The sequence below is a fragment of the Verticillium alfalfae genome, genomic scaffold, assembly GCF_000150825.1.
Source record: "Verticillium alfalfae VaMs.102 supercont1.1 genomic scaffold, whole genome shotgun sequence".
In the NCBI taxonomy this organism is placed as follows: domain Eukaryota; kingdom Fungi; phylum Ascomycota; class Sordariomycetes; order Glomerellales; family Plectosphaerellaceae; genus Verticillium; species Verticillium alfalfae.
This window is the reverse complement of record NW_003315038.1, coordinates 2,113,471-2,132,746: the sequence shown is the minus strand read 5'-3', so window position 1 is coordinate 2,132,746 and position 19,276 is coordinate 2,113,471. Positions and strand designations below refer to the sequence as shown.

General features: G+C 55.2%; 8 protein-coding genes across 8 annotated transcripts; 5 read left to right on the top strand and 3 right to left on the bottom strand.

Moving 5' to 3' along the window:
• Positions 1-324: 324 nt before the first annotated feature.
• Positions 325-2,275, top strand: VDBG_00652 (ABC1 family protein; the record flags this gene model as incomplete). Its single annotated transcript, XM_003008924.1, has 4 exons — positions 325-656; positions 712-862; positions 951-1,102; positions 1,204-2,275. 4 exons carry the CDS (start codon positions 325-327, stop codon positions 2,273-2,275), a joined length of 1,707 nt encoding a protein of 568 aa, XP_003008970.1.
• Positions 2,276-3,198: 923 nt separating this feature from the next.
• Positions 3,199-4,270, bottom strand: VDBG_00651 (DNA repair and recombination protein rad22; the record flags this gene model as incomplete). The annotated part of the gene is made up of 2 exons (XM_003008923.1): positions 3,199-4,210; positions 4,263-4,270. 2 exons carry the CDS (start codon positions 4,268-4,270, stop codon positions 3,199-3,201), a joined length of 1,020 nt encoding a protein of 339 aa, XP_003008969.1.
• Positions 4,271-5,430: 1,160 nt separating this feature from the next.
• Positions 5,431-6,110, bottom strand: VDBG_00650 (nuclear envelope protein Cut8; the record flags this gene model as incomplete). Its single annotated transcript, XM_003008922.1, has 2 exons — positions 5,431-5,750; positions 5,819-6,110. The coding sequence occupies 2 exons, from the start codon at positions 6,108-6,110 to the stop codon at positions 5,431-5,433; spliced, it is 612 nt and encodes a 203-aa protein (XP_003008968.1).
• A 1,385-nt stretch (positions 6,111-7,495) lies between these two features.
• On the top strand, positions 7,496-8,696 carry VDBG_00649 (conserved hypothetical protein; the record flags this gene model as incomplete). The annotated part of the gene is made up of 1 exon (XM_003008921.1): positions 7,496-8,696. The coding sequence occupies one exon, from the start codon at positions 7,496-7,498 to the stop codon at positions 8,663-8,665; it is 1,170 nt and encodes a 389-aa protein (XP_003008967.1).
• Positions 8,697-8,841: 145 nt separating this feature from the next.
• VDBG_00648 (fluG) lies at positions 8,842-11,433 on the bottom strand (the record flags this gene model as incomplete). The annotated part of the gene is made up of 2 exons (XM_003008920.1): positions 8,842-10,212; positions 10,306-11,433. 2 exons carry the CDS (start codon positions 11,431-11,433, stop codon positions 8,842-8,844), a joined length of 2,499 nt encoding a protein of 832 aa, XP_003008966.1.
• Positions 11,434-13,159: 1,726 nt separating this feature from the next.
• Positions 13,160-13,771, top strand: VDBG_00647 (predicted protein; the record flags this gene model as incomplete). The annotated part of the gene is made up of 2 exons (XM_003008919.1): positions 13,160-13,345; positions 13,499-13,771. 2 exons carry the CDS (start codon positions 13,160-13,162, stop codon positions 13,769-13,771), a joined length of 459 nt encoding a protein of 152 aa, XP_003008965.1.
• A 2,705-nt stretch (positions 13,772-16,476) lies between these two features.
• On the top strand, positions 16,477-17,778 carry VDBG_00646 (mannan endo-1,6-alpha-mannosidase DCW1; the record flags this gene model as incomplete). Its single annotated transcript, XM_003008918.1, has 3 exons — positions 16,477-16,819; positions 16,890-17,131; positions 17,212-17,778. 3 exons carry the CDS (start codon positions 16,477-16,479, stop codon positions 17,776-17,778), a joined length of 1,152 nt encoding a protein of 383 aa, XP_003008964.1.
• Positions 17,779-18,175: 397 nt separating this feature from the next.
• On the top strand, positions 18,176-19,168 carry VDBG_00645 (conserved hypothetical protein; the record flags this gene model as incomplete). Its single annotated transcript, XM_003008917.1, has 4 exons — positions 18,176-18,294; positions 18,440-18,578; positions 18,654-19,004; positions 19,082-19,168. 4 exons carry the CDS (start codon positions 18,176-18,178, stop codon positions 19,166-19,168), a joined length of 696 nt encoding a protein of 231 aa, XP_003008963.1.
• Between the last annotated feature and the right edge of the window lie 108 nt (positions 19,169-19,276).

Genomic DNA, 19,276 nt, shown 5'->3' with positions numbered 1-19,276 from the left:
AAGCTGCCAAGGATGGATGCGGGTCAAAACGGAAGCCCCTGAACAGGTAGAAAACGGATAGCCAACCGGAGTGGGGCCTCGGGACGGTTCGATCAGCGCTGTAGCGAAGGCGTTAGGACAATCTGATGATGAAGGTAGAGAAAAAACTGCTGATGATCGCCACTAATAACAGCTCGTCACATGTGTCGACATCACCAGCTCTAGCCTCCACCACACGCTCGTGCTCCGTGCATCTTTGGGACACAACACCCTACAGATGATAATGCTCCCAGCCGCTTCCACTCTTCTCAGTCAGAGCATTGGTGGCAACAGGACGACCTCCCAATGAAAGCCTCATTCTCCGCCTTTTCACTCCCACTGCGCCGGCTCAACACGCGACCATGGACGCCAGGGTGGACTTGCGCCACCTGCCGCACCCAATTGAGCCGGCCTAAGTCGCCTCAGACCATCACCTTCCGAGCAAAGTATTCCTCGAGGGCTTGGACAAAGGGGAGACCAAATACTCGCAATGGCCGAAAGGGTGTTCTCCTTCTCGCCTCGACAGGTGGCGCTGCAACAGCCGGCGTGCTAGCCTTTACCGACGATATCAAGTACGGATACGATGCTGCAGAGCGAGCTGGGCGAGTCGCGGCAGCGCTTGCTGTCTGCATCAACGAGTACGATGCCTATCGCAGGGATGAGACGGAATCTGTTGCGCTGACAGTGTCATAGTTACCGCACAACCTTGAACCAACGAGACTCCGAATATGATGAAGACATCCGTTCGAAACTTTTGAGCGACTGTCATACAAGATGTGCCAGAAGGACTCTCAAGGTCCTGGAGAAGAATGGAGGCATCTTCATCAAATTAGGCCAACATTTGGTACGTTGTCAAATCAGCACGTAGCATACCCTCGTTCGACATGCTGATTATGGATTGTAGAGCGCAATGAACTATCTTCTCCCGACAGAGTGGACGACTACCTTTATCGCCGCTCAAGACAAATGCCCCGTCTCGTCGTACGATCAATGAACATATGTTCCGCAAGGATACTGGCCAAGGGATTCTCGACTTCTTCAGCGAGTTTTCTCTTGAGCAATCGGCGCTGCGTCACTGGCTCAAGTACACACCGCAACAATCAAGGAGACTGGGCAGCACGTAGCTGTCAAGGTTCAGCACCCGGAGCTTGCCCAGTGGGCGCTTCTTGACCTGGCTTTGACCAGGTTTACTTTCTCGATGCTGAAGCGCTTCTTTCCCGAATACGATCTAGAGTGGCTCTCCTCCGAAATGGACGTATCCTTACCGAAGGAACTAGACTTCACAGAAGAGGCGGAGAACGCTAGACGCACTCAGCAGCACTTTGCCCGTCTCCCAGAGCACCCTCTTGTGGTCCCTGATGTCCTCTGGGCCAAGCAGCGCATCCTTGTCATGGCTCGCGAATCCGGCCACCGCCTAGATGACCTCGAATACCTCGACGCCAATGGTATTGACCGTGATGAAGTCTCGGCGTGCCTGGCACGCGTCTTCAACGAGATGATTTTTGGCTCTGGCGCTCCTCTTCACTGCGATCCTCATGGCGGCAACCTCGCCATTCGCAAAAACGACGCGCGCGGTCGCCGCGTTGGCGGTCATAATTTTGACATCATTCTCTACGACCACGGGCTGTATCGCGAGATCCCTCGTGACCTGCAGCGCTCCTATGCTAAGATGTGGCTGGCCGTCATCGATGGCGACATGGACCGCATGCGCCGTTACGCGAAAGAGGTAGCCCACATCACTGACGAGCAGTTCCCGATCTTCGCGTCCGCAATCACGGGCCGCGACTTCGGCATTCTCTCCGGAAAGAACGCCAGCGACCAGGACGGCAAGGATGCGGGCGCCTCCATCTTGCAGACGCGCACCGCCGATGAGAAGAAGGAGATGGGGGATGCTCTTTCCGAGGGTCTGCTGGCCGACCTTGTCCAGCTCCTGGGTCAGGTTCCGCGCATCATCCTCCTCATCCTCAAGACAAACGATCTCACACGTGCCCTTGATGAGAACCTTCACACCCGCCAGGGTCCGATCCGCACATTCATGATCCTAGCACGCTACTGTACGCGCACCGTCTTCGAGGAGCAGGTCGAGGAGCTGAAGAAGCAGGGCTCTTTATTTTGGCCGCCAAACACCATTCGACTTGCTGCCGCCTGGGTCGGCTTTTTGCGCGTCGAGATCAAGTTGGAAGCGTTTGAGCTCTGGCTGAGTGTCAAGAGGGCCCTGGGGTGGAAGAATGCTGAATTTGCCGGCCCTGGTCTTTGACCCGTGTTGTAGCATGGTGCAGTCTTTAGACATATACATTCCCACATAGAAGCTAGAACACATTGTAATTACAGATACTACATGACTTTTTGTTTTTTAGAAGACGCCATACTCATGTGTAATGAGGTGGAGCAGGAAAGTAAAGAGTAGAAAAACAATTACGATCAGTCCATGGGATATACGAATCGAACAGGACCAAACTAGAAATGTATTCATCATCAAATGCCCCTTGTATGGCATGACCTCATAAGCCCATCCGAGCAGTCGGGTGACCGCCATAACTCCATACGACCAAGCACCAATATAAGCCATGCCCTCATGATTTCTCCCGCAAGTTACAGACTCAAAATAAGCTCGACTTTGGGCTAAGATGTTCTCTGCCGCTTAGCAGCATCGACTGCAGCCATTTCACTACCACTGTTCACTGTAGGCCCGGTCTTGTTCACTACCTCAGCTAGCGGTGGCCTACCTGTCGCCCCTTCCTGGGGTACTGGTCTCTTGATCATAGTAGGGGCGCGATACGAGTTGCGATTGGCGAGGGGGCTAGCCGGGCCAGCGGTGCCCCGATGCGTCTTGTTTGGCTGAGTTGCGGGTTTCCCATGCCACCTTGAGGTCCCGAGGTCGGTCTTTGTGGGGTGAAACCCGAAGCGCTCGAGATCCCACCACCCCCTGCAGCTCCCGACTGACTGGCTACCGGAGAAACATGCTGCCCGTTCCGAGAAACAGGTTTGGAAGAGCTGTGGTCAATCCCAGGGGTCTTTCGGATCGAAGGGCTTTCGGCCTTTGGGTTGAATGCGTGTTGTCCTGGTGCAAGGGAAAGAGCGGCGTTTGGGTTGTTGCTGCTCAACTTGCTCTCAGGGATATCTTTGACGGCGCGAGCGGAGAAGAAGCCTACAGACTCGGGCGTCCCAGCCGCAGCGGCACTACAGCGTTCGGTGGGGGCGTACCGTTGTTAGCCGTTGAATGTTCTGGCGAGCCGCAGGTGCTACTATGTTCGCAGGCGCTCGTGGTTGATTAGGTGGTACTGGTCTGTTTTGGTATGCTCCTTGCGGAGCCTGCCTCATATTTGACCCCTGAGTAGGGGTTTGCGGACCTCGCATGTTGCCCACATTGCCAGCTGAGACACTCCTGCCCATGGGCCTGGAAGGGGGTTGCATATTCTGGGCTGACTTGATGGCCTGGTTCGGCACGGTTGTCGATGGATTGTTTGCAGGTGGCAGCACAATTTCGTCAGGGTGACCCTCCTCATTAATAGCGAAGTCCATTTCGTCAAAGTCGGCATCCAAAAGGTCGTCGAGCGAGTCAGCCATCTCCTTCTTGATCAGGGACTCTTCCTTCTCCTTCTCCTTCTCCTCCTTCTTTGCAAAATCTGAATGCCGATGCAATTTGTTTTCATCGAACTTGGTGGGACCAGGCTTCAGCTTGGTGACCTTGGCCAGATAGTCCTTGTCGTAGATGCAATTGCCGAGGACGTTGCCAAAGTTTCTCAACGCCCTCTTCAACGCATCTGTAGTTCCCTCCTTCTTTGCTTTTTCGAAAGCGGCTGCCTTTCCTTTGCAGTTCTCAATATGCCCATACCCTATATCCTCATGGAAAGTACCATCCCTGAGCGTCACACGTACAATGACCGATAGACCCAGGCTGATCTTCAAAGTCTGTGGATGCTCGTCGACGAAATCAACCTGTATGTTCTGAATCCCCGAGGACCAGCCATTGAAGCCGAAAACCTCATTTGCAAGGGCGATGCACTTTTCGGCGGCAATGTAGTGGACCTTTTGACCGGATGGACCAGCTCGCGCGGATATGTACTCAGGCCCCAGCTGCTTCTCCAGTCGACTCTGCAATGTGGCAATTTGTTGAGCAGTATATTCGGTCATTCGTTTCTGCGGCTCCTCGAACGGGTTGGCGAGGTTGCCGCTGTGTTGATCGCCTGGACTGTGAAGAGGTCAGTGGTGCATTATAAACGCGTTTGGGTGGAAATACGCACGCAGGCATCTTCACTTTGACGCCGATATGAAGTCTCTCATAAACAAAATAATAATAATTAGACTGGCAGACAAAGTGTGAGTATCGATGAAGGAGATGAAGGAGCTCGAGGTCAGGTCGCTACCTAGCCGTGCTTTGCCTTTGTGGAGTGTGGGCTTCTGGGTGTTGTGGCACGCGTCTGGTTCCCGAGGCGAGTCATCACACGCGTCGAGTCCCCAGTGCCGAACGGGTGATCACGTGATATGATGATGGTTCTCCACCGACAGATCGGAACCCCACCTCATACTCAACGCTGGCTTACGAGTCATGACAGTGCGTGAGTGCTGTACATGTAGCCGCCATCCTTTATTTTAGGTAGCATCCGCTGAGCCGAACTTAATGTTCAGAGTCAGTTTGCCAGATGTCTGCTCTTCAGGCGCAGGCAATCCGAGGAACTTATACCGCAGTCTCGTTCAAAACTGGCTTCATACCTCGACCTCGGAGCGACTTCCTAATTTTCGAATAGGTCCAGCTTATGAGCCTTATCGTCTCACACGGCATTTCATGTAGAGTTGCTTTGTGGATTCAAGCACATGTGTGCTGTTGTATGAGGATTTCATTTCCGAAGACAAGGCCTCACACTTTCGTCTGGCAATGTAAAATCATTCCCCAGTTTCACTTGCGGATCTGCATGGTCGCATAGAAAATCTCTACAATTTGAGATCTTCTCAAGGCGGAGGCATATGGCGACCGTCTTGTTATTACATACATAGAAAAAGGAATGTTGATATGCCTGATCCTAGCTGCGACTGGGGCTCAGGCCCCGTGCTTGCCAACTCGTGAGTAATTGAGATGGATATCATCCGTGCGAAAACAGTTGAACGCCGTCCCGTTAACCGACTGTGAATGCCCCTGAAAACAGAGTGTCTATGCCCTTGCCGATGCCTTGTGCGAAGAAGGAAAAACTAAGAAAGCCAAGGCGAAACATAAAAAAACCTATTCATCAATAGTCGTGAGCTGTCAGAATGTGCTGTAGTTGGTCATGCCGCATGTCGCGCCTTACATGTCTACACGACGGGCGCCCGTACGTGCCAGACATCAGTGTCAGATCGAGTTTGGATCCGAGGCGTGTTCGAAGGAGCGCGCTGGAGTTGCCGTTGCCCATCCACCCTACGCAGTAGCCATAGCATTCATGGCAGTGCCCATCCGCCTTGAGAGATCTCATTGTGCTTAGACAACTTCTGGTCCCAACCGCCAGAGTGCAGGTTGAGGCCTCCTCCGCGCTTGGCGGCCTCGTTGATTACCAACGCCCAGGCCTTGGAGATCTCATCGTAGGCAGCGTCCTTGTGGTGTCGGTATTGCTGAAGTTCCCAGTCGGGCAGGCCGTGGATGATGTCGGTGGCGAGGTCGAGGTATTCCAGAGACACGGTGGTTTGCGTCTCGATGGGGGGGAGGTATTGGGGCGTGAAGTCGAGAAGAGCCTCGATGAGGGCCGTCAAGGGAGCCTTGACTCGATAGTATGTGTATTCGGCACTGGACTCTCCGTAGGGCATGGCTTCCTTCATCTTGGCCACATACTCTTGCAGCACGCCCGCGCGGCAGCAACCGTAGGTCGAGGGGCGCCGGCAACAACCTCCTGGCCGATATCCGGGTGTCGCTCGCAGATGCGCTCAAGGACGGTTCGTAGTTGAGTGGGATCCAGAGTCTCAAGCAGTCTGGGTAGGCTGAGCTGGCGACCAACAAGTTCGTTCGAGCGGACCTTCTTCGAAGGGCGAGAGAGTTGTCGGGCGGAGAATGCAGGTGAGCTGCGAGGGGACATGGACATCTCATCGCCATCCTCGTCAGCCTTCCTCTTGCGGGTGCTGGTCATGTTGTGAAAGGGGCTGCCTGTCAACGAGTTAGTCGAAATAACCACAGGACGACGCTATTTGGTGTTTTTTTTATTTGTCATTCGCAAATGAGAAGCGTCTGTAGATGTTTTGACAGCTTACCGGAGCGAGAAGGGGAGCGGCGGGCAGAGTCGTGCTGATGAGGGAGGAGGTGAGGTTGTGGCGACAGCAAGACATTCATCATGCAAAAGCCTGATGCGAAATCCCTTTTGTCACCACTCGATGCACACCAGTGAAAGCGTCCAAATCGAGTTGTGGTGCCAGAAGCAGCGATTGAAGTCGATCGGTCGGCGTAGGTGCTTTGTGCCGGATAGGCGATTAATCGCTCGGTCGTTCGGTCGGTGACTGGCGTTCGGGAGGAGAATCGAGAGAAAGACGGGTGTAGGTCAGAGGGAAGAGTCGGTGAGGGGAATGGATGGATGGGTCGGGTGTTTTGAAAGTCGGATGGTTGGACGGTACAGGCCTGGAAGTGCAGTACAAGGCCTTCAGTTGCCCGCCCACTTAAGCCGCCCGGGCCCGTGAGGAGTTAGCGCCGGTGTGTTGGCGGGGCCAGCGCCTGAGTCGGGGTGGAGGCCTGCATGCAAACCACCTGTAATTTTGCTGGATTGCCCTTGGGGTCCGCTGTTGCCACAGCATGGTTTGTGGGTTCGGACGGAGATCGAGCCTTCACGAGAACCTGTCGGCATCCCTGCATTTCACAACATGCATCTTTTTGTTTTTCTTTCTGTGTGTTTCTCTCGTTTCTTGCTTTCTTTTCGATTGCCGACGACTTGTTGTGAGACCGTTCGCGGAGGCATGTATCTATCCTTATGTGAGGACACCAGGTGGTAGTTGCTGGCTCTTGCGCTTGTACCCAAAAACTCAGGCGCCCAACCCAAGCCTAGCTCCAGGCTTAAAAGCCACCACGTGAGGTGAGCTGAGCAACCAATAAATGAGTTGCCAACCAAGTTGTTCGCCAGGGATTTTGGTCACCAGGTCTACCAGTGAGCTAAAGTGCCATGCACGAAAGGCGGCGCCTTCCTTTACACAACCTCTCCGGCCAATTCAGGCACGCTTGATCTGTCAATATGCCCCTTTCCCTGACTCTCGTCTATTCCCGACTCTTGTCTTTAGTGTAAATGACCCATGCAAGGACGAACGGCAGAAGAAGTATCAGATAGATTCTGAGTCGACGTGTGAAGCTAGTGACGCCTCCATGACCCCAGGATGTGCCTGTGTGCTTACCCCGGTCAGCCGCTTATCACTATCGGTCCCTTGGCTCCACAAAAAAAACCAGACCGCAAAAGAAGATCCCCTCGACTTTGCAATAACTCGATTGCCAGCCGAGCCGCCTTGATCAACCAAGCCCCCAACTGCGACTGCAACGATGACTACCGAAAAGACGAACAAGACGCCAATGTCGGAGGACGCTTCCTCCCCTAAGAAGCGCAAGGCCGAACTCGAAGAGCTCGAGGTCGACCTTGAAGCTCCCGAGCCCCCCTCCAAGCGTGCGAAACGTGCTCAGAAGAAGGGCAAGACGCTGCCACCCAAGCAAGATAGCGACGATGAAAAGGAGGCCAAGAAAGAGGAGAAGGAGAAGCTCAAGTCCAACCGCTCTGAACATGGCGTCTGGGTTGGCAATATGCCCTTCGCCGTCACTCCGGATATGCTGCGCAAGTGGCTCATCGAGAACTCGGGCGAGGTCATCACCAACGAGTCCATCACCAGGATAAATATGCCCATGACTAAGGACGGCGGCAACAAGGTCAAGAAGAACAAAGGTTTTGCCTACGTCGACTTTGCCGATATTGGCGCCAAGGTGGCCGCCATCGCCCTGACCGAAAACGAGTTGCTCTACCGCAAGCTCCTCATCAAGGACTCGACATCATACGACGGCAGACCGAAGAAGGACGAGGCTGAAATCGCTGCCGCCGCCAAGAAGAAGGCTGAGGATGAGATTCCCACCAGTCGCAAAATCTTCGTCGGCAACCTGAGCTTCCAGACGACCGAGGAGGACGTACGCGCCAACTTTGAGAAGTGCGGCGAAATTGACTGGGTCAAGGTCGCTACTTTCGAGGACTCGGGCAAGTGCAAGGGCTACGGCTGGGTCAAGTTCCGCGAGGCTGAGTCTGCGGGCTGGGCGGTCAAGGGCTTTTGCAGGATCAAAGAGGAGCTGGAGACGGAAGATGACTTCGTCAAGGGCAAGAAGGATAAGGACGCTGATGCGGAGGACAACTCAGACGAGGAAGAAGACACGGATGCGCAGTCAGAGAAGAAATTCAAGATGAGGAAATGGTGGGTCAACAGGATTGCTGGCCGAAACCTCAAGATTGAACTTGCCGAGGACGACCAGGTCCGGTACAAGAAGCGATTCGGCAAGGACGCACCAAGACGGCAGGTACAAGCCGATGGTACCACGGCGGAGGGCGGAGAGGTTCCTAAGAGGGAGAAGAAGCCGGTGCCGCCAAGGGAACTCAAGGCGCAGGACGATCTCATGGTTGCGAGGTTGACGGGCACGGCGGCGAAGCACACGGGTACCAAGATTACGTTCGATTAGATCCATGATGAAGCGTTTTGATTCTTGTTCAACAATGACAATCCATGTCGTCGCTTGGTTCCCCAACACTAATGGTGACTGCAACTCCTTGCGAATAGGGTTTAATGGCGGGGCCATAATCCACTGCCGGGCGAGTTTCCACATTCATCTCTTCAGGAATTTCGCCTCGGCTTCTTTCACGTGGCATATCGCTCCACGAGCTCCTCTCCAATAAGCAAGACCATGTCATCATCTTTCTGCAGCGCTTCCAGAGCTTCATTGATGGACAGCGGCAGCATCTCCTCCATATGAAGCTCCCGTTTGTCATTGTCCGTAAGTGTGGCAGGATCAACCCCACAGTCACCCCAGATCAGTGCTTCATTATTCTTGACACCCAGGAGCCCACCAGCTAGAATGGCTGAAGTGGCGAGGTAAGGGTTCGCAAGGCCGTCGATGCATTTGATCTCCCAGTGGCTCTCGCTGATCTTGCGAAGCGGAACCTCGCGGTTCTGCGTGCCCCAGGCCACCCATCTGCCGCCAGCCCATGCGCCATCAACTAGACGGTTGTAACTGGCAGGATTACTGTAAGTAAACGCACAAATGGCTCTAAGGTGTCTCAATATTCCGGCGTAAAAGGGCTGGTAAACCTCTGGCTTGTCGCCATTAGCCGATGATATGGACAAGTGTGTGTGGGCAGCGTTGCCACAGGCCATGGCGAAGGGTTTGGGATGCAACGTCATTCTGTAGCCTGCCTTCGTGGCTGCATTCGAGATGACGTTGCGCACGTGAATCAGAGTATCGACGGCTGCAAGTGGTGCCGCCCTTGGTAGCACAACCTCGAACTGCCCCGGTGCACTCTCAGGGTGTACTTGCTCGATGAAGATGCCTTGCTCTGCAAGAGTGGCTATAGCCGGCTCGATGACCTCGGCGACAACAGGGCTGTCCATGGCGCGGCCAACGCTCCAGGCGTGGCCGTCCGTCTCCAGCGTGGAGTAGTAGGGCTGGCCGTCGAATGAGCCACGCTGAAGCAACACAAGTTCTACCTCGAAGCCGAGCTGAAAAGATAAGCCACGTCTCGACGCCAGGTCAGTAAGCCGCTGCAACAGCGTCCGCGGACAGAGAGTGACTGCTGAACTGTCCGATTCCCGAAAGTCACCGAAAGTGCTGGCGTGACCTGTACCGGGACCGCCCACGAGTGAGCTGAAGTCTGGGTAAAGTCTGTATTCTCCGACTGGCGAAATACCTGGGGCGCTCATGTCATTCTGGAGCAACCCCAACGACGCCTTGGTTACCCCGACACTGAAAACACCCTCTTCACGAAGTTGTCGCAAGACGTTGGGTAGAGGAATGGCACGCATTCTGGGTGTGGCTGTGAAGTCGTTCCAATACACCCGGATAAACGTAGGTGTCGGGTTGGCAGCAAGGTACTCCTCGAGCAGGTCTAGGTCACTAGACACGGTCTGTTGGGACTGTCCGGGGGCCTCATCCTCGTCTCGTAATGTCAGCCCAAGGCGGTACAGCTTATTCGAGTTATTGAAGAAGACATCGCGAACGAGCTGGCAGCCTTCCTGCCAGGTGATATGTTTTTTGCGGACGAAGTCTCCGAGTACCTGAACCTCTTAGTCTCTTCACCAGTGGTGTGGAGACAAACGGATACTCACCTTCTCAAAGACCTCTCGCACCTGCAACACGGCTAGCAAGTATGTCTCGGGAAACCAGTGTCCGTCGGTGCTCCACAAGATCTTGGACCACGGGCAAAGCTCGAGAATCTGATGAACAGCCGTCTCCTGGCCATCTTGGCTGAGGAAGGGAAATATTTCCCCAATATCGGCATACACGTTTGCGTAGACAGTGGCGAGGTACCCGGCCTCTCGGGTGTACGGGTAACTGGCATGGAGGAGGACTATGGGCACGGTGGGGTATTCTCGTATGAACTCTTGAAGGTGAGACGGCGATGCGCTGGTGAGGGTGATGTCGTTGTCACCCAGACCTGTGTGGAATTGAATTGGCTTCTTCACGGGGGCTTCGCCATCCCGGATAACGGAGGCCAATCTGTGGACGAAGAACTCATTGAGACCTGGGTGGTCAACTCTTGTGAAAGCCTTGCCAGTTCCTTGGGTATGCGTCTTGAAAATCCCTTCGAAGGCTTGCCTCGCGGCGGCGATGTCAGGCTTGCGGGGGATGGCGAGACCGGTTCGATAGCAAATGACAGACTTGAAGCCGACGACCTCAGTGTCGAACGTGGCCCTCAGAATGGCGAGGTCAAAATCCTCTACGACCTGGTCAAAAGCGAAAGCGATGTCCTCCGAGGTCTTGCGCCCAGAGACCTGCTCAGGACAGTGGGCGTTGATGATGGAGGCTGCGATTTGCTCTATGCGCACGATACGCTTGGCCGAGCTCGGCGTGTGTTCGTCAAAGTAGGTGTAGGGGTAGACGTTGTCTTCTCCATCAAGCCCATCATCGACCAGGACGGACTCGATGCCAGTGAGACATTCCGCCACCCAAGCGTCATAATCTCCGACGCGTTTCTGCTCGACTGCGTTGACAACGGCCTCCCATGTGGGCTCGCACTTGAGAATACCCGACAGTTGCTTGACAGCTCGCAGATGGGCAAGGCTGGTCAGTGAGGCGTGAATGGCATCGCCGTGGGCCTCGGTGACGATGGAAAGGAGCGGGTAGCGGTCAATTGCATCAAGATTGAGGAGAGGATGCGCGTGGTTGTCGATAATGGGCGTGTTCTGGATCGCACGAGCCAGGAGCGCTTGGCCTGTGAGCTGGGCTGGAGCCATGTCAAATGCTCCCCGAGGCACAGAATTCCGGGAATCAATGATGGGTTTGAAGCGCCGATAGGGTCGGTTGGCATGTGTGTAGCCAGCAGACAAAGTGAATGAATTGTTGATTGTGAGCCGTTGGTGGTTGAATTGCGTGATGGACCCTCCTCACCATCGCAGTGCCAACACTGGTGCTTGGTCACACCGCAGCGGCATGGCTGTTCTGCCTCTTCATTCGGTAGAATTTCTTTTTATGCCGTCCACGACCAGGACAGCTGTGTCATACCTCTGAGAGAAGTGAGCTCTGTCCAATACGGGTCATTCATTTCGCAGCACACACAACGGACGCGAAGGAGAGGGTCAGATTGGAAGAATAGTGGTGGGGCCAATGACCACCACTGGCATAATTACCTACGTCCCTCAGAATTTGACATCACGAGCCTCCCAAGCCGCCCGATACCCAAGTTCTCCGAGGGTTGGCTTGCTTTCCGTAAGCGTATGGTCATCCCGTTTGGGTCGCCAGTCGCCAGGGCCATGTTGAGCAAGTAGCGTTGCTAGCAACATTGCTGACAACTGGGCTTCTGAACATGTAGCAACTGCTTCGGTGATTTACCTGCGTTAGCAGGTTTTGTTGCTAACAAATACCGGCACACCCTCTGGCTCGAACGAGCTTTGACTTTCCTCCGTTGATTTCCAATATGTCTCGGCCGTCATACAGACGTCTTCAAGTACCTCTGACCGACAATGCCGCAACCAGCGAAGCCACCATCGGAAGTATTTCGCAGCACCGACCAACGCCTGCGACGGCCGATGTCTTCGTGGGTTCACCTAGCTGGAGTCTTTGGGCCGGCCGTTAGTATCAAACTGAATATCTCACTACAACACTAGCCGACAAATGACGAGCTTTTGTTCTTCAGCCGCACACGTCTCCGAAAGCTCAGCCCTACCAGCTCACAATCTGACTGCCGGTTTTATTCACCCCGCCACAGCCCGAGGAGATGGAACCGACTCCATAGACCTGACGAGCCGGTTCTATTCGCTCGGCCTGAACCTTCTTGGACATCAGTGCGACTGCTAGCGAGCTCTTTAAATGTTGCACAACGCTGACTGCTTCCTGCACAGCTGAACAGGCGGCCGTCATGTGGCTTGCTGAACAAGGGATACCGCACCGCCTCGCCAATGCAACGCATCACTACGAGGCACTAGCAGAAAGCACTGGACGGTACGACAGGTTGGTTCCCCTCTATCAAGTACATCGAGTCGAACCAGAGGAACCGTGGCGTCCTATGGGGTTGAGAGGAAATCGATAAGCCTCGTCGGCTGGGCGCAGTCATCATGAAGCCTGGCTGGCAGTGCACCGACCGCTTCAACAGACATCTCGTCGGCCGCATGCTATTTGCAGCACGACAGCTTTGGGAGTACTGGGTATGCGCTCGTAGCAGTTTGTAGACCATGTAAACTCTGTCGATGTCTGTAGCCTACCTAGGCTGTACGAGTCCCCCATCTGGTGTTGTTCAGCTCTCTGGCTGGCTCTATAAAGACCGCACCAGTTCGTCACATTCATGAAAACATTTCCTGCTCCGACCATACCATCTCATATAACCACAGCATCATATTTCCTTTCCTATTTTCCTTATTTCCTATATCCGTCATACAATTTCCTTAACACAATCTTTCAAAAAGATATATCATATTCTTCTCACAAAGCGCTCTTCTTAATCAAGCCCGAAAACAGTAAATGAAAATGCTCTCCTACGCCATTGTCGCTCTCACTCTCGCCGCCAGCTCCGTCCTGGGCGCTCCCCTCCAGGCCCGGTACTCCAACTCCACCAGCCCCGGCCACTCCACCCCGACTCCGGACCCCACTCCCAGCGGTTACTTCCAGCCCTCGTCCGTCTCCACGTACGATGTGAGCAACGGCGCCATCCAGGTGCGAGGTTTCCTACGGCCTCGTCGACAGGGCCACCGACAACAGGGGCCGCGACTTCCACCACCCTCATGACCTTTACCTATCCCGAGGTGTCACCGGCAAGCAGTGCCTCTTTGAGTTCTTCCTCGACGAGAGCGCCTCTCTCTACGGCAGCAAGAAGGTCGACTCTACACCAGCCTGGCCCCCGCTCCCGGCTGCACGTCTGGCTGGGCTCCCGGCAACCAACGCAATGTCAACCTCGGCCGCATGTCGGTGCAGCGCGGCGGCCTCGCTACCTGGGATGCCACGTACAGCTCCTACCTGACCAAGCGCACGCCCTGCAAGGCCCCCGGCACCGTCGAAGCTTTTGAGCTCGTCGGCGTCTACGACAACGACCATGTGTCTTGGAACGTCGCTGTTGCTGGTGCCCGCATTTCTTACATTTAACGACGACGACGACAATGGATAAGCATAAAGCAAGCGATGTACATTTCTGATTCTTCATGAGGATAAGCTCTTGAGTCTCCAGTCCTCCCTCTCTGAGCGATGGAGTTATTCCCGGGTCCTTGATTTCTTCCAACTAAGAGTTTGCTTTCCCACTTATACCTATAAACCTGTCTGTGGGTTTTATTGTCGCGAAACGAGGTATGATCAGACGATCGTTTGCTGTATCTAGGTACCTAGGTACCTAGGTAGGTAGGTAGGTAGGTAGGTAGGTAGGTAGGTAGGCGAGGATGGGTGGTGAAAGCGGCGTTGGTGTACAACTGGATTATGAGGACAGCACCGTCTGGTGTACGTCTTTTTATCTTCTTGGCTTAGGTGCTAGAATAGCGCCCACACAATCATTTGGCTTTTTTTTTTTAATTTTTTTTTTCAACTCGTGCGACGCTTATTATGTGAGGCGATGCGACATGTCTTGAGTGACGGAATAAACACAGTGCTGGGGCCAAGGTGTCATTCCATTTCGACAGAGGAAGCAAACGGTACAGTACTTCGTGTTCTGACTAAGGCGACCCTGCAGCATTGTGTGTCACGTGCATATACTCGAGCAATTGAGTTCGCGGCCAATCCGACGAAATCACGCGTAACTGTGTGCCGTCGCAGCCGGTACATTCCCGTGCGCTCCTAAAATTAGGGGGGGACGAGGGGGGCGCGCGTTCGGGCCGGCGAGCGCGAAAGGAGCTGAGTACCCACGCACCTTTGAACTGAACTTTCTCCCGCAAGGAGAACTCGGGAGACGACCAAAGCCCTTTGTCGTCATAGGAGTCGACTGTTTCGCGCTGTTCATGAGGGAGATGTAGTTGAAAAAAAGCCCCCCGTACCCCAGCCGCCAATGTCGCGTGCCATGCATGCACAGCCCATCCCAATTGCTGAAGGAGGATCTCGAGTGCCAAGTCTTGTGCCAAGACGGCTGACTCCACAGATCCCGGCGCGGCAGTATAGGCCCAGGGACAAGTTCTGTTGACTCAGCTTTTAGGCTGAGCTGCATGTCAACACCAATGGACGTGTGTTCGGTGCGTGAGGGTATGTTCATGTCGCGTGTCCAACGCAGCGTTCTCAGACGAGGCCAAGGATGGGCGAACATCCATTCTTATGATCGCGGCAGCGGCATTCAGATATTCAGGGGTAACGGGGGCGAAGGGGAGGTTGGTGGAGGAGGGACGGCTGATGGCACGACGGCTGGCAGGCTACGCTCAGAGGAGGATGGCCCGAGGTATCCTCTCTGCGCAGCGATACTTTGCAGGTACACATGCCAGATGCATGGTAGAGTACCGGGTGCTGAGATACTGTACGTTGGCGCATGGTATTGATAGCAGCATAACAAGCTTAAAAGTCGATGCTCACAGCACGAGAAAGCCACCGACTGGGGGGGTGAGTAGGTCCATGATTGGCTGGAAGCCAGGTTCACTCGCTGGAACGTGGTCTCGAACGCGCCATCTAGGGCGCGGCCTGCCCCCTTTTCATCCCCGTTCCCCGAATGTACGTCGACATGCTCTCAGGTCGTTCGTCGTGCGGTCAACAACTGCGGACGCACGAGCGGCACGACGATGGTGGGAGGGGGTTGAGGGTCAATTGATGGGACGATGATGAAGAAACCCGACCGCCGAGCGACAGGGCAGAAAGAACAAGGGGTTCAGGGCACTGAGAGATCGCCAAGCAACGGGACCAAGACCACTGGCAGATGCTTGGCAGGCTTCTCTTGCCAGTCAGAGGCCTTGGCGCGGTGCCCATTGGCCACCCTACGGAAAAGGCAGGGCCGACCCTCGAAAAAGCTGGGACGGGCAGGCGCAGGGCAGGCAAGCGCGACAGAGACAGCATTGGCAGGCACACCCGGAACTCGGCACAGAGGCACCCACATTCCACCGCCGCTGGTCCCCTGTCCATGGCCGCACCATGTCGCCCATCGCGCACTTTTACAGGCTGAAGGGAGAGACGATTACGAGTCCTACGAACTGGTTTTCTCCTGCCCATGTTGAGGCCGGGGGGGAGGGGGGGAGGAGGGCCTCCCCCGAATCAGGTACATGACCAACAGGTAGTCGTCAGGTAGCCCCCGACGGTACCTACCTGATCAGTCGTCATACCATGTACGCCGTTCTACTATGGTAGCCCGGATCCTCCTTCTCTGTCCCTTCTCTGCCTCTTGTCTCAGTCTCCTTCCTCTCCCTCCTCCTGCCTTACCAGAGCTTGTTCATCTCCAGGTCTCCTCCACTCTTTACCATCTCTTGACCTCCCTTCCCCCCATCTTCACCTGTCTTAACCTTTCCCCGTCTCAGGCTTTCCCTGCACTTTTCTGTCGACATACTCATCGGCAGCATCTTTGAATTTAGTCTTGTCTTTAATCTAGTCACTCGTTTATCAACTCTCCTCTCGTCTCTTCACTTTCCCCTTCAACTGGATTTCAACAAGTAATAAAAAACAAGGTTCTCATTGAAGGGCTCTTTCGGAGGCGCGTTCGTGGGGGCCCAAATTCCGGTGCAGATTGTTTAAGGAGTTTTTTTAAGGGAACAAATCGGAAGAGGAACCCGGAGTGCGGCCAAGACCCTTGCTCCCGACTTGGTGGCATACTATCACGGCAACGAGACAAGCCAAACCCCTTGCATTCTGCCGGTCCGCCTCCGGCAGGTGATTACTACTGGTGGGAGGCCGGCGCAATGTGGGGAGCCCTGATCGATTACTGGCACCTCACGGGCGACGACACGTACAACGACATCATCACCCAAGCCATGCTTTGGCAGGTCGGCGAAGGCCGCGACTACATGCCAAGCAACGTCACTATGTCCCTCGGCAACGACGATCAAGGCTTCTGGGGCATGACCGCCATGCTGGCTGCCGAAGTCGGCTTTCCTGACCCGCCGGAGGAGGAGCCACAGTGGTTGTCGCTCGCCCAGGCCGTATTCCACACACAAGCCTCGCCCGATCGACACGATGAGACGTGTGGCGGCGGCTTGCGATGGCAGATTCCTTTCGCCAACAACGGCTACAACTACAAGAACAGTATGGCGAACCTCCATCTCATACTTTTCATCTCATATGGAGCATCTGTGAGAGACTGACAGCTTCGCAGGTATCGCCAACGGCTGCTTCTTCAACATTGGTGCCCGTCTCGCGCGCTACACCAAGAACTCGACGTACGCAGACTGGGCCGACAAGACGTGGGACTGGATGACGAGCGTCGGCTTCATCGACTCTGAATACAACATTTACGACGGCGGCCACGTCGAGCACAATTGTACCGATATCAACAAGGCCCAGTTCTCTTACAACAACGGCGTCTTCCTCTTGGGCGCCGCCCACATGTACAACTATGTACGTCACTTGCCGTCCCCCCCTCCCTCCCTCACGGACGAATACGGGTTGGAGCGAGAGCGAGTACTGACCTGAGATAGACCGACGGTGACGCGAAGTGGAAGACACGTATCGAGGGCCTTCTACAGAGGACTATTGAGGTCTTCTTCCCTAACAACATTGCGTACGAGGTTGCATGCGAAAAGAAGATGAGCTGCACGACGGACATGCTGTCGTTCAAAGGCTACGTCGCCCGCTGGCTTTCGACCATGACGCAGGTGGCCCCCTTCACGGCAGACACGATTCTTCCGGTCCTTCGCAACTCGGCGGAGAAGGCAATCGCTCAATGCACCGGCGGCACCGACGGACGCACGTGCGGATTCCAGTGGTACTCTGGCCAGTACGACGGCAAGACGGGTGCGGGCCAGACGATGAACGTAATGAGCGCCGTGTCTTCACTCCTCATCGGCAGCGCCAAGGCTCCGTTGACTAACAGCACGGGCGGTACCTCCAAGGGGGACTTCAACGCGGGCGCGGACTCGCAAGACATTATGGATCACCACAAGCCGATAAAGATGGGCGACAGAGCCGGTGCCGGCATCTTGACGTTCATGGTTCTGGCAACAGCCCTCTCTACGTGGGCGTGGATGAGCGTGGGCGACGCCTAGGTGATTTCTTGAGAGAAGGTGAACGAGGTTATTCTTTTCTCATGTTCTTTCTCATGCGGAATAGGGCGGGGCGTATTGGCGTTGGAATACATGAAAGTTGAAATTTGGCCCTCTTCTGTCAATGGCGTTGATCTGAGGCTGTCAGGGTACTCGCATGGGGCGGTGTCCCCCAACAAGCAAGAAAGGACTCGGAAGGTTTGAGTCCTACTTTCGTATGAATACATTGTCAATATCTTGTGCCGCTGTCCGAATGGTGAAGTGGGGGAGGTGACAGAAGCAACGGCTTTCTGAGAGCATAGCGAAGATTGCGGCGACTTGACAAAGAGTTCCGTTGTGGGGCTTTCGTCGCGTCCCGGGCGCCAAGTCGTTTCACTTGGGGGCATTGTCTTGACGAAAGATGCTGCCTATCTCCTACAGAACTGCTACTTCATCCGCCGTCTACAAGACTCGATGGGGGATTATTACCAACGGCAAGATCACAACATTTGATCGTCCGCTTACAGATACTTTCTATAGGTTGACAAAGCAGTCGTCAGCTGCTTGAGTCATCTCATCAGCGAACCCACGTCTTCCGGTACATCACTCTCGGGCCTCACACCTCACGTCTCACCACACATATTTACATAAACACACACACACACACACACGATGCCGCTTCCAGATTTCACCGCCCCGGCCGTCTTCCCTGCGTTCGCGATCTCCCTCTCGGTCCAACGTCCCCCCTCCGCCATCCAAGAAGTCCAATGACCCGCCACCCTACGCGCCGGGCGGACCGGCCCGAACGCGGCAGCGCGGCCCACGTACACTCCCGTGCCCGCCACGACGACGCACTTTCTCCTGGCCGAGGTCAAGCAGAACAATGACCATCACGAAAGCCGACGCTCATCGCGACAGACCGCGCGGGCGCCGACTTTGCCATCACCTTCGAGGACCGCGGCATCGACCTCCGCCCCGTCAAGAGCGGCTGGACCGTCGTCGTGCCGGGCGCCACGCGCACGAGCCCGGCCGAGGGCAAGCGCGGCTTCGTGCGCGTCGGCGAGGGCCGGGGCACGGGCGTGCACTACCTGCCGGCGGGGCTCGAGAGGGTGCTCGACCTCGGGCGGCAGCTCGGCGAGGCGGCGCGCGGGGGCGAGGCGGCGGTCTGCGCGGGGTGCGAGAAGGAGGAGACGGAGGGGGATGTGCTCATGCGATGCACGGGTTGTGGGCGCGCGAGGTATTGCAGCAAGGTAAGCTATCGAGACTTGGCCCCTCGTCTGATTCTGATGATGAGGAGAAGGGGAGGGCAATGGCTGATGATGTATAGGTGTGTCAGAAGAAGGACTGGGGTGAGGGCGGGCACAAGGTGGACTGCAAGGTGTTCAAGGCCATGGCCGTCACTTGGGGGGCCTGAGGCCGTGGTTGATGATGAGGTGGTAGGTTGGGCGATCCGAAGAGCGTGAGGTGAGAATCGTGATTCGAAGCCCAAACTTCGAGGACACCACGAACGCACATCCATGTC